Below are 18,008 nucleotides of genomic sequence, written 5' to 3' on the forward strand. Positions count from 1 at the left end.
AGCTCATCAGTCAAGCAAGATGTTATACCAGAGTAATTGCGAATTAACCTTTTATAATAACCCGTAAGGCCCATAAGGAACAAGAATGCTCTTAAATCTGTCTTGGTCTTAAGGGGAGGTGTTTCACTAATAGACTTAACCTGAGGTCTTACCAAGAAATTCCCTACAAAGGAGGCCAGGTATCTCATGGCTGATTGGGCCAGGTGGTATTTTTTGGGTTTGGCCATCAATCCCATCTGCCTTAGGGCTCTTACGATCTCATGTAGATGGCGTAGATGTTCTTCCAATGTTGAACTGTGGATTACGATATCATCAAGCTATGCGCTGCAGAAAAGAGAAAAGGGTCTCATTATCTGATCCATGAATCAATGAAGTCACTGGGGTGCCATGGAGTCCAAAGGGTGGGACTTTAAATTGGCAAATCGGAAAATCCTCTAGGAATGGAGGTGGTTTTTTTCTTTGTCTGGGACGTTCAATGTCACCTGTCAATAGCTCTTAGTAAGATTAGTCATGGAAATGAAAACCGCAGATCACAGTGTCAATAAGGTCATCAACCTGGGCCATCGGGTAGTTGTCAAGCTGGGATATTGTGTTTAATTTTCAGAAATCTATGCAAAATCTCCACGAGTGATCCGATTTAGAGACTAGGATGATTGGCAAGGACCATGGGCTCTCAGATGGTTCTATTATGTCTGCCTCCAACATATTCTCCACCTCTTCGATAATTACTTCCTTTCTGGACTCAGGAATTCTGTATGCAACTATGTTCCCATGTGGCGTACCTATGTGATGTTGGCATTTTTTAACTCTTCAAGGTTCCTCCAACACATCAGAGAACTGGTCCAAGAGATATTGTATACCATGTTTTTTTTCGGAAGCAAATCGGTGGTACTAGTTTATACTCTACAGTCTCCTCAGACAAGAGAGTGGCCATAACCACTGATGTATTCTCAACATGATTCTCCTTTGAGTCTTTTAATAGATGTATATGATAAATCTGAGTCTTAGACTTTCTCTCGGGTTGGGACACTGGGTAGATCAATGGCCCCGTTTGTTATAATATCTCTTATGTACCATGCCATCTCAAAGTCATCTTATGTTCGCCTGTAAGAATATCAGAACCTTATGACTTATGGAAAATGACTGTTTTACTGCATTCTGATAGTAATAGGCTTTTTGTGATCCCTGTGCTTTTCTATATGTTTTCTAGACCAGCCATGTGTTCCTTTAAACGTTGGGCCATCTGTGATAATGGAAGGAAAGCCTCCTCACATTCCTCTCAGGTCTCCCAGAGCATATCCATGACATACCTTGGGTCCCAACCATACAAGATCTCAAAAGGGGAACAACCCAAAGAAGATTGGGGGGATTTGCAGACAGCAAAAAACACCCAGCATATCATCTTATCCCAGTTTTAGCCGTTGGCCTCAGCCAGCCTATTGAGTATATTCGTGTCTGATTAAATCACTCCACCAGTCCATTCATCTGTGGGTGGTACACAGAGGCACACAGTGTTTTAATGTGGAGGATTTGTTTCACTTCCCATGAGTTATGACATAAATAGACTACCCTGGTTGGTCAGAATTTCTTTGGGAAAAGCCACCCGGACAAGAAAGGGACTTAAAGATTTGCTGGGAGGTATTCTTCATAGGAAATGCTTCTGGGCAACAGGTTGCGTAATCCTAGATTACCAAAATGAACTCATTACCCAGTCTGGATTTTTCCAAAGGGGCCAATAATATCCATGCCTATTCTCGAGAAAGGGACCTTGATGATAGGAAGGGGCTGCAATGGGGCAGGTGACACATTGGTGTTTGCTGTCTTCTGACAGAGTACATGTGACAACCATGTTTTTGATGTCTGCATGTCCAACTGACCAGTAGGACCTTGGCAGTATCTGGTTCTGTGTTTTAGTGATCCCCAAGTGTCCAGAGGTCAGATGGACATGCAGCATCTTTAAGAATATCTGTCAGTGACTCAGAGGAACCACCAGTTGAGTATTTGTGACTCCCTCTCCTGTCAAATATCCTCTGTAGAGAAAACCCTTTTTTAGAATGATAATGATGTCTTATTTATATAGCGCCTTAATCCACAGCGCTATGAATAGAAGCTATATAAAGAAGCAGGGTCCTACATTTTCCCTACCTTCCTCTTATGTATTGGCCTAGTGGAAAGCTTCTGTTAAAATGGCATTTTGTTGTGTGAATGCAAGTTCTGGGACTACTTCGGTGTCTTCATCCACCTGTCCAGGCATTTCAGCACAGACAGAAAAATGCTTTTATTTCATTGGAGTAGGCTCAATTGGGGGATGCTCATCAGCTTCTCCAAAAATGTTGGTACCTGATCTCATGTTCCTGTACCTCCATGAGTTTGGAAAAGAGTGTACTCCATTATGCCCTGGACTATTTTCTCTTGGATCTTTACCCGATAGGCCTTTTACCCATTATTATGGAGGAGAACCTTTATATCTCCTCAACAGTCTGTGTCGATTACTCCCGCCACCACATTTAAAACATGTTGCCAGGCGAAGACAGATTGTTACACTAGCCTGACATAAGTGCCTTTAAGGGGAGAGAAATATCAACCCTGTAGGTACTAGCTTGCATTCTCCCGCATCAACAACCATTTCTTGACTGCCACATATATCAAATCCAATATATTTGGAAGTTGCTACCGCGGGATAAGAAGCTCTGGTGGTCAGCTTAGTGAACTTAAGGGTCCTTCAATTTGTGTCAGTTGGGCAAGATTCCACTCCTAACACCATTTGTGGTGACCTGGAAAGAGGAATCTGATGTAGTGAAGGTATGTTTGTGGTTATAGACTTTAATTCAACCAAAAGTAATGTAATTATATCTATCCCTAACTATAGGTGGTTTCCCTACCTTAAACTAAAAGCTGGTAAGGTCAGAAAGTCCATTATGTCGAAAAGAAAGAGTACCGTCTAGTCAAAACTCCGACTCTATCCCCGTCAATTAAACACAAATCACAAAGCTAATGGAAAATTACTGTTTTACTGCACTCTTATTGTAACAGACGTTTTGTGTTCCCTGTGCCTTTTCTATATGATTCTAGATGTTTATGTACTAGGTCTCGGACCGGGGACAAGTGTTCCTTTAAACATTGGGCCATCTGTGATAACGGAAGGACAGCCTTCTCACATTCCTCTCAGGTTTCCCCCGTAGCATATGCATGACATCCCTTGGGTCCCGACCATACAAGCCCTCAAAAGGGGAAAAACCCAAAGAAGCTTGGGGGGATTTGCAGACAAAAAAATGACTCCCTTCTCACAGGTAGCAGTCTCTAAAGGTTTTGCACAGTGCTTGGCAAATATCACAGTGCTTAGAGAACGGCTCCATTCTCCTATTTTACATCCAAGGTTTAGCAGGCTTTTCTTGAAGAATCTACATTTGAAGTAGTTCATCAATTCCTTAAGTTCTCTCCATGGACTTTGTATTTTCTCAACTTGAACACCGTCCTTTGACTCTTCAACGTTTTACCAATACTCTTCAAATTGCCCCCAGCGGGACAAGGAAGAGGCTCCCTGATTGCTTCTTGACTCTTCAATGTCAGTCTTATGGTACCGACCAGGAAGTTGCATCACAAAACGATTTACTTCTCTCTTGTCTTCCGGACTTGTTACAGTTCCTGTTACTCTTCATCAACATCGCCAGGGGTCACAGGTTTGTTCTCCCTCTTTCTTCTTCTGCTCTTCTTGGGCCCACTTGACTTCATGGCCTGTTACTGTTGGCGGTCTGGGTGCAGGTTTCGGACCAGTCAGTCCACCCGTTACAGGTCATGCAACCAACACAGTTACACATACATCCCATGCAATCTCCTGCTCAGCATCAGGCTAGTGTTGGTTGTCTCCGAGTAGTTCTTGGACCACACAATCCACCCACCACAGGTCATGTCACCACCTTACTGACTCAACTTCAGGGTTTTCAGCTCCCACCAGACTGACGAGATGCTTTCCAGGCATCCCTTGGTTTGTTCTTGTCACTTCACATCGCTGCTTCGACACAGCCTTTGAACACCCTGTTTCAAACACAATAGCTTTTCGGTGGCCTCCTAGCTCGCTAACTTCTCCTTCTGGATGTCGTATTTCCCATCCATCTTTATCGTTTAGCTTAAGTAGCTGGGAATGCCCCAGCGTAACATCAGTTCGAATAAGACCAGCTGGTCAAACACTCTTCATGAATTCTTGAGTTCTTCTTCATCCCAGTACTTATCATAGTGATGCTGAATGACATTACAGCAAAGCATAGCCTCTGACCTTATCAATTGTAAGGAAGGATTGGGCATTGTTATTACCCTGTGGGATTGGGCGATAAAGGGGCTGTATTCCTGATTTGCATCCTTGTCCCCAGGAGGGGAGTCACTCCCCATGAGATTCTCTCCCATGTTACCACCCCAGGGGGACTATTGGTTAGCACCGTCACCTACATAACCTCATTGCAAAAAATGGCTCCTGTCTGGTGAAAAATGACATCTAGAGGATTGTCACAGTGCTCCAATGTGTAATGTGCAGGACTAGGAAAAGTAAAGATCATTGGTAAGTATCCCAGGTATAAAACAAGAGAGGAAAGACCCTCAATTCCTTCATTTGAAATGTCGCAGAATCACGAAAAACAGTGCAAACAACCTCACACTATCCCTAGCAACCATACGCCTGCTCTTTTTTTATAATTATTCTTATCCTCTATTAAAACCAGGCAATTAAGGAGGTGGTGAACATAGTAGGAGAGACGAAAGCCCCAAAGCAACCTGTACCCCCAGTGTCCATCCTTATGCTTCAAGGAGGACTTCCCACTGCTTAAGCAGACATAACATTAAGATGCCTCTTTACAAAGGAGTTACCCCCAGACCACTGAGGCAAGAATCAGCGCCTCTACCGACACATCTACTCCTAAACCCGAAGGTGCTACCCCACTGATGGCCAACATAAAAAACCAACACAGTCTGACAAAATTAAGTAAACAAACATCAGAAGTAAGCCGAACACCAAAATCGAATCCATAAGCATCATTAAGCATTGAACGTCATGAGATGTAGCAAAAGAAAACAGAGTATCCCCTTCTGGACTTGGAAGATGACCCTTTCAACAAAACATATGTTCCAGCTGGATAATAATGCTCATGTCCATTGCCATGCTATGCCACCAATGTGTACTTCTCTCTTCTGATACTCTTGAGTCGCAGATACGCTTTGCGAGTATCACTACATGATCCTCCCTTTTCATTCCATCCTTTTCTCTTCTTGCTTCTTATTTCAGTCACGATCCACTCCTCAGTCTTTACAGCTGACATTTTACTTTCCTTACTCACACACAGGTACCACAACACAGGGACCTTCTGCAAAACAGTGAATGAATAGGTGCATTAGCCGATTCTGCCACCATATATCTAACTCTTTATCCTATGATTCATATGTATTTTGCTTATATGTCCACACCTGCTCGTATGTTGATACTTTATTCAATTGCATAGATTGTGCTGATTGTGCAATACTCTAAATGCTACTGTACACAGTTATGTATTTTGTCATTAACGGTTGTTGGTGAGTCCATAGCCAACATACAAGTCAGTCTTTACAATTATTCAATCGAGGCCGCAGATACGCATGTGGTCATTTTTTAAAGCTCAGTGAAAAATTAGACGAATACCATGGGACTGTCTGCTGTCTCTACAACGTACAATTCACTAAACCTTTAGAACCTGCTCAAACGGTTAAAAAAATGAATGGGAGTTCCAGCATCTTTCTTAGATTGGATTCTTCCTTCAGACGAGCAGGTCTGAAATGGGTTCATTTAATCCTACAGTCAAGTGATTTCAGACATGCCATGCCTAAAAGTAAGTTTACACCAAAGCACCTTGTGAAGAATCTGAATTAATCAGAAATGTATAGTGGTCCATTTTAAAACTGAATGTAGAATTGTCCTAAACACAACAGGGCTAAGCTGCCTACTCCATATGCACGAGGTAGAAGAAGCTGAACAATTCAGCTAAATAAGATATTCACTCCTGTTGTCATTGCGGCCAGGATTCCACAATGCCCAAAGTGATAGGCTTTAGCCCCTCTACATTAATCTTCGAAAACAATGGCAGGGGCCTTGTTCCTGTGTTTTAAAGAAATCGTTTCAAAGTAACTTAATTAACAGAACCAAGAGGCCAATGTTACTAACAATGAATAAACTATCAGAAGGAGATGGTCTGCAGCAGCCACTTTGAGCCATTATCGTTCTGAGGCATTTTTGTCATTCCTTTGTCAGGGAACTCAAATTAAAATATCCCAGGCGCAAACCATGGAAAGAGTCTCTGCGCATGATCCCGTCTCTGGGCGATTTTCTGGGCCCGTCAAAAGTATCCCCCAAATTTGGAGATCTGAAAAAGACTCATCCAGAATGAGAAGAGTCTCTGTTGGACCCTCACTGCACGGTTAAGTGATAGACAGTCTAATACAAATGTGGCATTCCAGAACCCTAATGTAGAAGCAGGCTAACCAAGAGACCTCCAGCATGCCGTGTTTTACATTTCAATCAGATGCTCTGTGCATCAGTTATGTTCAGAGTAGCTTTCCTCCAGAAAAGCAACTAATTGAGAGAGTGGTGTTCATCAATGGACCGAACTTTCACCACTAGACTGCATGACCAAGGTCCAAACTGGGCTATTCTATTATGACTTCATCCCCAGGCACATGTGTTAGCATTGACCAGGGAACTGGCCACCAACCCAGTCGACCCAGTACTACACTGCATATGCATAGTTATAACAATTGATTCTAATTTATTCATGAGATATATGTATTGCTGTATAGCACATGTTGCTGTATAGCACACATGAAAATACATAAGATATTAACATTCTTCTTCATGCCAACGGTGTTGTCATGTGTTGTGTGTGCTGTGACCTATGTTACCTCTAGGTTGTGTGTATAGCCAGCCTCCCTTTGGATAACACTCACTCAAAAGATTGTTCGTAGTGCAAACTGACAAATACCACCGTCGGGAGCAGTCATAATGCATAAGGCATTACCTGTCATTCGGTTTCTCTGTTAAAAAAGCAACAGTATACTAATGAATATCCATAGCCTGGAGTAGCCCTGTTTACAATACCCCCCCTATTTGAGGGTACCATTCCAAATTTATATAATTAGCCCTCTAATGATTTCGGGTAGGGAAATGTCATGCTTAGCCTCTCCTACTTTAGCAATGATAACTTCACCCTATTAGGGGAAAGGAACATTGCAATAACATAGGCTTGACCTACAAAAGATTATGGCTATGAAAATATTCTTAGCATTAAGGCAATAGATTTTTAAATATCTGTAATGCTTTGCAAGCAATTTCCATGCTTTCCATGTTTGCAGAGTACCATTGGACATAGATGTTAATGAATGCTGTTGATCACGTTGGCAGTTCAATTAAGCTCTTATATAATCCTACCCAAAAATATTAAATGGAGGGGTGTTGAAAACAATTTTCTTTAACTTGAGAAATTGTTGTGTAGAGTGTATGTAGATTTGTGTCATTTTCTGGTTCTTCTTAAACTGTCCAATAACATCATGGTGAGGCTTTAAATATTTATTTACGTGCCAAGTATTGCGAGTATCCAAATATTCTAGTGAGTGTTTTACTGCTACAATTCATAGTGGTGCCTACCTACCATTTTACTGAGCTCGGTCAGCCACTATTGGATGGTCGGCACAGGAGTGGTGACGGGTTGTTTTGGAGGGAATACGGGAGCACATTCCTTTGTGAAGGACGACATATGAGCCACTTCCAAAATCAAATTCAATTATTTCAGCAGTACAGTACAGTAAATGAAATGTGCTTTTTGCTGGCATTGAAGGACGTTTACCTTTATTAACAGTATAGACAACTGCAACTTCTGTTTTTTACGTCATAGGGCATGGTTGCAGGTATGACTTCTGATATGATTTTTAAAATGCAAATATTTTTGAGGTTTGGAGTAAACTGTTTTTTTGGGGTATAAAGAGTAATTTACAAGTGCCAATGGGGCACTTTTTAGGCAGTAGGAAATATATGTATTCTTTAGAACAGATATAGTTTTTGAATTCATTCTTCTTTCCACATAATCATGAATTCAATCAAAAGTGCATTTTTTCTCCAAAGTGCAACTTCAGATCAAGCAGTAATATTAGAGCTCCTTCCTGGCCACTGCTATGCTGGTGTCACTGATCAGAAAACAACAGTGCACCTTTGTGGGTGGAAACAGGAGGTTGCCTTTTATGTGCCCAGGGTTTGCTATTTTTTTTAAGCGCATACTGTTATTCCCTATTCATTCTTTTGGGTGTATTTTCCCGTTTTAGGGAGTAAAGGTGGCTGGTCCTCTGCTTAACTGTAGGGTAGTTTATGAGTGGGTGCTGCCACTGCCCTGTTCTCGAGCCATATAATATTGCTGTTAAGCAGTTGAATAGGTGTTCTAATCATCATGCTTTGTGCTACTGGCAATTATTATTCTGACACATACATAATGAGAGGCATGATCGCCTGGCCCCTGAATTACTTAATCATTCTAGTTGGCCATGAACTCTTATTGGTAGTTTTTTTTGCCACACCCCTTTTGTCTACCATTATTTTGTAATGCAAATAATGTTTTATAGCTTTGTTTGTGTGGCAGCCACAAGAATTAGAATAATGAATATGTGCCCTTTGTAACAAATTTTAAAGTAGACATTTTTCCTGAGTTGCATAACACATGTCCTCAATGCCTCTAACCAGTGTTTGCTACTGGGCAAATGAATAAACACAATAAAACCCATTGTTTATACTGAGAATACAATGCTTTCTTTTGGTGCATACGTGTATTTTTCTCTGCAGCAATGCACATTTGCCAAGTCCTGTGGGAGACCATACAGTCTCAGATTGGTTTCCAAGCTCTCTTAGAACTACCTCTGAATCATTTGTCTTTTTTAGGCAACATATTTGATAAACATGCTCTAAGATGTACCTTTTATACTGATTTGTAAAGAATTGCTGTGGTTAGGCAGAGGCACATTCTCTTCTACACGCCTGCAAAGATGATTGTGAGCGTGCACAGTTTAAGACCAAACTCGCTTACTTTGGTAGCCAGTTGCTCACAAGAAATGATGGCAAACGTGCCCCCAAAAGCAGTTTCTGCTTTTAGAGAAAAACAATTAGAGGGAAAACTAATTTAGTGTGGCAAGAATTTTCATAAGGTAGAAATCCATTGTGTAAGCGCATTAAAGGGCATTAAAGGGCTTTCCAATAAGCAGGAAAACACACACATCTAGGGGTTATCATGTTAGAATAGATTGGCAAAAAGGGTCAGTTGAAGTAGCTCTAAACAGTCAATTTTCATATTGAATTGGGTCAAAGGTAGGGGAGTCCTGCTCCTCACAAACACATGTACAAAGTTGTGTTCTTCAGCTCCTGATATTCAAGTAAATGTCAGTCTTGGCAAACGGCAGCTGAGACGAATATCTTGCTTCAAGCATAAATGCAAAAATAATATTTGTTCTCAATCTTTGAAGCATCATTTTCGTCGGTCTTTCTTGCACAGCTGCATCAATGATAGCAATTCACAATAAAGGCCTGGATGATAAGTAGGGAACCAATGATTCCGCCATTTTGTTAACATGTAACTGTTTATGTGATAGCACCAATTTAGCTTTATATCTGTTCTTTCACGACCGCAGCTGAGTGAATGAAATCGATTGAACAGTTGTGCGCTCTAGGGGAGCCATCTTTGAAGAAAATGATTGTAAGCAAGGTATACATCATAAAACACAAATATCTTGTACAATCATATTATATTGGAGGTATGTACAGAATAAAGTGTGGGCAGATTTTATTTTTATTATTAGTCATTTACAGCGTGTGACATGCATTCAAAAAGCGTGCTGTATGACTAACTTAATGGGAAACAAAACAGTCATACATGTAAGAAAAATCATTACATTGAGATGTGTGTTCAGTAAAGCAGAACCCTATATCCGCAGTGCTGTAGGTGAGAACTGAATAAAAACCTGGACACATTTACACTGCCTCTTAAAAGTAGAAACATTTTGATAGAGTGGGGTGAAGGTCAATACATATAATGAAGAAAATGTTACGTAAAAATTGAGAGGCTGAACAGAGAACTGCTCCATGAGCAATGCATGAGAGTCTTAACAGGTATATTTAGCCAATGTATTTTCCAAAATGTTCTAGCTTTCAGAAATTGGGTAATAATGTGTTTAACAGAATAGAAATGGAGATGGGTACAGGATGTGACTCAAACTGCTAAAAGAAGCAATGAATTTGCAATTATATTTTGAAGGACTTAAGTAGAGCTTTGCATGAAAAATCTAAGGCAGCTTTATAAATATGAAAATATTTAATTGAAACTCTTTGAAGACTCTCCCAAAATATATGATTTAACAAAGATTTAGAATAGATCTAACTGTGCACTCCCTTTCTATTCCTATCTCTGTTTGCCCCTGTCTCTCACCATCTATTCCCGTCTCTCTCTTTCTCTGTCTACATGAGGTAGTCAGTTTGACAGGTGTGCATTTTAAGAGAGTGACCCCACCCAGTGCTGACCGCAGTGCAACTGGAGAAAAAGCACAGATATCGTGAAGAGGGCTGAAGGGTGCTGCATGTTTTGCCAGATAAAAAGAGAAATGTCTATTTACTAATATTCTAAAGGGCCTACTTTAAAAATTTGACATTATTCATTTCTACTGATTACTTCTGCTATATATTACAGTCATGAGAATTCTACACTTGTTTTACTGAGAAAAGCACATTTTCAAAATCTAGAATTGTGCTCTTTTGAAATTCCAGCATGACAAAAGAGAATGAGGCAAATAGCACCAGAAAGTGTTCCTGGCTTCTTTGAATGTTATCAATGATCATTTTGTGAACATAACAATCATCATAGACCCTGACATTTGACAAATATGTCTTTGATTAAATGGTTGTATGCTCAAATGACATATTAGATAATTCACTCTGGGCTTGGTGCTCATTTAATTTTTCACAACACTGACCCTATTATTCAAATGCTTGAATTCATGAACCATATATACTCATTCAGATATCAAAGGCTTTGGATGTCAAGATAAATGGGTTTGACATCTTTCACTCCATTAGGTCCTTGACTGGAGAATTTTAGAAGAGGAGGGCAGAGGTTGGGTCTCATTGTGAACATACCCAGTTCCCAATACACAGACATCCTGAGAGAATTATATATGTATGGAATTTATTTAACAAATATATATTTGTGTAAAGCATTCAGAAAACAAAACAGAGATGAGTGAAAATGCATGGAAACCTAAGTTTGCTTCCTAACTCTAAGGGAGCCTAGTGAGGATCGGTCATTGGCAGCATGAAGATAATGGGGAGCAGGGACGGTGCTTTCATTGCTGGTTTATGGTCATCCCGGAAACCTGAATCCGAATTGTGCAGTGCATATTTGCAAGAGAGCACCATAAAGCATATGTGCATACACGGTTTGCTTCCTTAAAAAAGAGCTTAGAACATGCATGACTACTGCTTAAGTAACGTTCAACATACGCTGTGCTGGCTCTATATGTATAATTCATAACTCTTTTTTAAAACATTTTTTTTAGATGAGAATATAACCACTACCTGAAACATAATTTTTAGGTTCTGAGTATATCATAAAAATCTGACATTTAACTACTATGTTATTTATGTTGATAGATTTTTACTTTTGATGCTCGTCACAGACTAACAGTTGTGATGTCCTCAGCGTATTTGGTGGTATGACATGCTTCGATAGCTTGGATGTGGAACGTTTATAAAGCCGGATAGTGATGCTGCCTTATGTTGAGCCCATTTATGAAAGCCGAGTACACTGATGGTTTCCACAAAATAGCGGTTTCTGTGAAAATTACATATTTTGTCTAGTATACTCTTGAGTCAAACTCTGACTTGTATTTGAGCAAATGTGATTAGTTGGCATGGTTAACAACATTATTATTTCTCTGCAACAATATTTTGTGTATGGTTTTGATTTGTATTCTCCCATTAAAATGCAATTCGGTAACAGAAACAGATGAAGGACTAGTCTTCCCATTTGAAGACTAGAATATAAAGGTGTTAAGGATTTGTCAAGTTCACTTATGATTGGTAATTGTAAAACAGTTTACATATGGATTTCCAACTGCTTCACATTACCCCTACATTGGTTGTTGGCGCATCGTCATGCCACAAGTACAGTGTTCTCTCACTCGAGTCACCTATGATGGGCTTACACCAAGGGGGAGACACCTAGTTCCTTTTTAACACTGGGTATTAGGTTGTTTCACCATCTTGAGTGCAGTACACATAAAGGGGGTCATACAAATAGAGAAGGATAGGGCCAGAAGGAGACATGGTGTGGGGAGCAGATGGGAGAAGTGCTCTCAAGATGTCAACGGGTAATGAGGAGTTCTTTGAAGATCCATGGATTCAGTTTCGTCCTGAAATCCATTACAGATGGATGTGAACATTTGTATATTGTAGAGTCTTTAATGCTAATATTTGTATCTTTTCAGGGACATGTGGTTATACACCCATGCTCTTTCAACACTCACAATGTTGGCTAGGGCCGATGGAAACTGAAGTCCAAAACATCTGGAGGGTCACTTAACGAGTGACCATGGTGAACAGGAAAACGTGGTCAATCAAAAAACATTTTGAAGAGAGCTGAGAGACTGACAGAGTCAGAGGTGTCAGGGGGCGATTGTCCCTCTGGTCCCCTGTTCATATAGCCAGTGCACCCCTTGGCTCCTGCAGGCTGTCCCTGGAACTTCATTAAAAAAAATATGTGTGAGCATGCACATGGCGAGCTGGCACCCAGGTTGCTAGGCAACCATGTTTTCATATGCGGGCAAGACATGTTCAAGCACTTCCTAGGTACTGGCTGCTGGTGGACCTGTTCCCATTGCCTCCTTGCCCAACGACTGACCAGTGACCCAAAAGTTACATTTTTTAAAATAAATAGTATTTGTACTGTATATATGTGTTTGTGTGTTTTTTAATGTAATACATGCTTTTTGTGCAGTATGTATTCGCTGGGAAGTGTTTTGAGTGAGTCGGTGTGTGTATCTGTGTGCGTGTGTGTGTGAGAGAGACAGAGAGAGAGTCTGAGTCCGAGTGTGTGGGTGTGCACATTAATGCAGTGTGTGGCATGCATGTGTTTGTATGGCATGAGGAGGGTCATATCAGTGATCATTGTTGTTGTGGGCACAGCTTCATCAAGGTAATTTACAGTGAATGTTACTGGCATAAATAGATTAGGCTGCAACTCCATTAAGTGATTTACAGTGATCATTACGGACCTAGATAACTTGTGGCCATAGCTTCATGAAGTGATTTACAGTGACGTGTACTTGTATATGCTGTGGCTGCAGAATAAGGAAGTGATTTAGAGTGGCCACTACTGGCATAAGGTGTGGCTACAACTTCTTGAACTGATTTACATTCATCATTACTGGCATAGATTGTGGCTGCATTCTTTATCACGTCATTTACAGTGACCATACTGGCATATAATATGGGAGCTTCTTCAGTAAGTAACCATTATTAGCTTCAGCTTCATGATGAAATTTACTGTGACCGTTTCTGGCATAGATTGTAACCCCCATTCATGAAGTGATTTACAGTGATCCTTACTGGAAGAGATAGTTGGTAGTTTCTTCATAAAGCAATTAACATTCACTGTTACTGCCATACATAGATTCTGGCTGCAGGTTTATTAAATGACTTGAAGTCACCAATACTGCAATAGACAGATTGTGACTGAAGCTTTATGAAGTGATGTAAAGTCACCATTACTGGCACAGACAGACTGTTGGGCAGCTGCATGAAGTGATTTACAGTGCCCATTACTGGTATAGATGGAATATGGTTGCAGCTTCGTGAAGGGATTTGCAGTGACCATTAGCGGCATAGATAGATTGTAACCACAGCTTCATGATGTGATTTACAGTGATCAATACTGGCATAGATAGATTGTGGTCCCTGCTTCTTGAAAGTGAATTAAAATGCACTGCTGGCATCATGAAAATGCTGTTGTGTACTGTTGGTGATGTGGCATTACCTGAATTTTTTCAATTACTACCCTAAAGAACCAGATGTACATTGTATGGCTTTTTACCCAATTTGTCGCATAACTTCTGGTAAAGAAATGCACATTTTAACCTATTTTAAAAAATTTCTTATGGGAGAACCTCACCAAGTCCCTCTTCATTAGTTGGGGCTCCTTCACTACACTCGGTCGCTTGCACTCATTGAGAGATGTTAATAGCCCTGTATTAAATATATTCACCTACCACCATTGACATTGAATCATTTACAATGCCAGTTCCCCAGCCTACTTTATTTGTATAGATAGTTTGTGGCTGCAGCTTCAGCTTCATGAGTGATTTGCACAGCAATACTGACATTGTTTATTTTATTTTTTACATTTATAAAGCGCACATGGCAGCCCTTAGGCAACGTGGTGCCGTTACAGACAGGCTTACGTAGTTGCAGAAAAGACAAAAACAGAAAAAGAGTGAGCATGGAGCAGTCAGAGGTTCGTACGGTTGCATGGGAACCTGGTACTGGCAGTACACTGTAGATGAGTTGTGGTACAAAGGCGTGAGGGCATTGTAGTTAGAGGTTGAGAGTTACAGTGAACCTGCAGCTGCCCCTTAAGTATAGTGATGCAAGCCTTGTCAGAGTTGGCAGAGTGGTGCTGGGGTGTGCGTTAGTGTCTTAGATGAATAACCTTGTTTTCAAGGCTTTGCGGAAGGCATAGTGAGAGAGTTCCTTCCTGAGAGAGGGTGGCAGGGCGTTCATTGTTTTGAGGCAATGAAAGGGAAACGTGCACCACCCACCTTGTCACGCATGACCCTGGTGGTGTAGAGCTGGTTGGTGAAGTGTGCCCTTGTCGGCCTGGTTGAGCCTGCACGGACTAGTTTCTCTGACAGGTATGCTGAGGCTGTGAGCGATAGTAAGTGTCTTGAAAAGGATGCGTTCTTTAACAGGGAATCAATATGCGGAGCGTCTAGCAGCTGAGATATGTTCCCTCTTTGGTATGTTGAGGGGCGTGCGGAGAGAATTCTTTTGAATTATTTGCAATCTTTTGGTTTTTTTTTACTGAGGTGCTGGCTAATAGGACATTGCAGTAGTCTAATTTTGATTGTATAGTGGCTCTCGCAATGGAAAGTCAGTTTTGAGTAAATAGGAAAGGTTTGACCGCATTGATAAGCTTGATGGAGCAAGCTGCAAATGATGCAATAGCGTTTACTTGACATGGCATGGAAAGTGTAGAGTCCAAGTGGACGCTGAGGGTCTTAACGGAGGTGGCAACTGGAATCTGAGTGTTGTCAACAATGAAGGAGGTGTTTTGACTGTTGAGTTTGAGAGTTTCCTTGTGACCAACTAGAATAATTTTGGATTTGTCTCCATTTAGACAGAGCCCGTTGGCTGCCATCCAGGCTTGGATTGTGGCATAAACAGAGTCAAGGTTTTTAGCATCTGTTTCATTAGTGCGGGTGAGAGGGACGAGGACCTGTGTTTCGTCGGCATAGTTTGTGTATGCTATGCTCACCGTGTCAAGGATGTCAAAAAGTGGCTTAATAAAAATGTTGTGAAGCGTAGGGGCGATACACGAGCCCTGCGGGACTCCAAAGTGTATAGTGGTGGGTGCTGCACAGGCCAAACACTCTCATATCTGTGGACATTGTTGTGGACTCAAGCATCATACAAATGTTGTAATTCTCCTGTGCACTGTTGCCATTTGCTAGATTTGTCCATGTTACTCTAGATAACCAACTGCTAATTGTATGGCTTTTTATCCATTTTTTCTCAGAAATTGGGCTATAAAATGCACCATTTGAACACATCATTTTAGACCATATTCTCGGAAAGACACTCTCTAACACCCTACATTATTTGGAGCGCCATCAGCACACTCAGTCACTCATGCACCTGGGAGATGTTGGTGCCCCAGCAGTAAAAATATTCACTTGTCACCACTGACCTTGAATCGTTTACAATAGCAGTGCCCCCTTGAGGATCATCTCCCCAGTCCCAGCCCGGCACCAAATCCACCTCTGCCACTGGGGTGATATTATATAGTTTCAGAATAGCTTGAGCTCTTTGTTGGTAAGATACAGCGCTACAGGACCTTTGCTATACATTTGTTGTGTAAAATGAAGGACAATGCAGAGGGAAATCAGCCACAAAACTAACAAGAGTTTCCACCATGGCAGCATTGTTAGCCGCTTTTAGATCAGTTTTCTTTTACTGTCTAGCTAGAAGGAGACATAGGAAACAACTCCAGTGCTTAGCCCGATAAGGTAAAATTAAGAGTTTTACTTGTGCAATTCTGGCTGGGTGCTTTCCAAGGACAGTCCACATTGGCAGCTGTCACTGACGTCCTGAAAGGACTGCTTCACGCTGTCAATCATTGAAGAAAGTTGCCCGTTTGTCTGGTAAAAGCTGGCACAGTCTGCATCGACAGAGGGCGGTGATACCGTTATATCCTGTAAACAACAGAAAAACACTTTTAAGTGCAAGTAGATGTACTGTATCTCTAATATTTTTCTATGCAAAAAACAATAATTCAATTTTTCTCAATCACTTTCTCAACTGCAAGCTATGATGATTTTGAAGACTAAGAAACACATTTGGGCTAAAACAGACATTGCGTTAATTACCTAAACAATGTAACATCATTTCATTTGTAATTTATTGCACAATTCTCCCACAATTTTCAAATTTTGCAAATCTCTCAAAACATGGCTTTTTCATCAACACCTAACCATGCACTAATCCCAATGGACGAACAGACCAATGCAGAGATCACAACTCAAAGTACTACGCTACTGTTAAGACTCCAGGCCAAATGCTTTCTACCTGCATCATATGCAGCGCTCGAGCAAGGTCGGTGCTTTAACTAATAAAATGAAAATTCAAAAAAAATATGTTAGTTCAGATACAAGACATGTCATATTTGTTTATATGGTTGACTATTCTTTTGGGAGCACGACTGCAAAGTACACCTCTCCTGCGTTGCAATATTTATGAACATATTTTCTTCTCCTTCAAATCCTTTTGTAAAGGAACACATAATATGGCTGCTGAGTTAGTACTAGACTAGTCATTGCCAGGGTATTGCAATGATTTATGCAACCCGAGGCAAAGTGCTATTGAGGTTCCTCCTCCATTTCAATAAGCCCAGATGTGATGTTTTCCTGAACTAAATGGTAACCTGGCTCGACCCTCTGCTGCTGGTGCCCTACACAAATGCTTCTAATTGCCTTGTTGTTGAAGCAGCCATGTACACAATCTCTTGCTCACACACCACTATCCTTCCCAGACCTAATTTCTATCTATTCCTTAGCTTAACTACCCTCACTTTCCAAAGAGACATTAGAATCCCCGCTTCACAGCTAACCGCTCGACTTTCCGTGTTCCCTGCACCTACTATTCCCCACTCCTACATACCCCCACAAAAGCTTCAGTGCTAATGTGTTAAAGTTCTGATTTATTCTTCCAAGATCTTCCACACATATCCAGCATGATCGATTCAGGCGTCTCACTAATTCTCATATGTGTAACTCACGTATTCAATTCCCCCCCTCCTCACCACAGACATCCTATTTCTAATTCTCTTTGAACTATGCATATCCACTTTGGAGTTTTTTTATTTCTCACACACGCTCTAAAATCCACCGCTTAAAGCCCGTGTTTTACACTCCTGACATTCTTCCTCAATGTTCTCTGATTTTTGTTTCCCCAAGTCTCCCAGGGAAACCATTTTCAGTTTTCCCTCTCTTAATTTGCTTTCTCTTTCCATCTATCCTGTGTATGAGTTTTTCCAGGAATTCTCTGAGCCAGGCTGTCACTTCCTCTTGGCATGCCCATTTCCGCCTGAACTTCCCACTTCCGCATCTTTCCCACATGCATTTGCCATGTCCCAGATCAGCCCTTCCAAACCTTCTGTGTCTCATTTCCCATTTCCATTAACGGCTCTATTCTTCCC

General features: G+C 41.0%; 1 protein-coding gene across 1 annotated transcript in view; it reads right to left on the reverse strand.

The window, feature by feature from the left end:
• ABCA13 (ATP binding cassette subfamily A member 13) overlaps positions 1-18,008 on the reverse strand; it is a 2,251,223-nt gene that overhangs the window by 2,051,057 nt on the left and 182,158 nt on the right. The window contains exon 7 of the mRNA XM_069613428.1: positions 16,340-16,506. Within this exon, the coding sequence (XP_069469529.1) occupies positions 16,340-16,506 (167 nt within the window). The remainder of the gene's footprint in view (positions 1-16,339; positions 16,507-18,008) is intronic.

The sequence above is a fragment of the Ambystoma mexicanum genome, chromosome 5p (assembly GCF_040938575.1).
Source record: "Ambystoma mexicanum isolate Mex_15411 chromosome 5p, UKY_AmexF1_1, whole genome shotgun sequence".
In the NCBI taxonomy this organism is placed as follows: Eukaryota; Metazoa; Chordata; class Amphibia; order Caudata; family Ambystomatidae; genus Ambystoma; species Ambystoma mexicanum.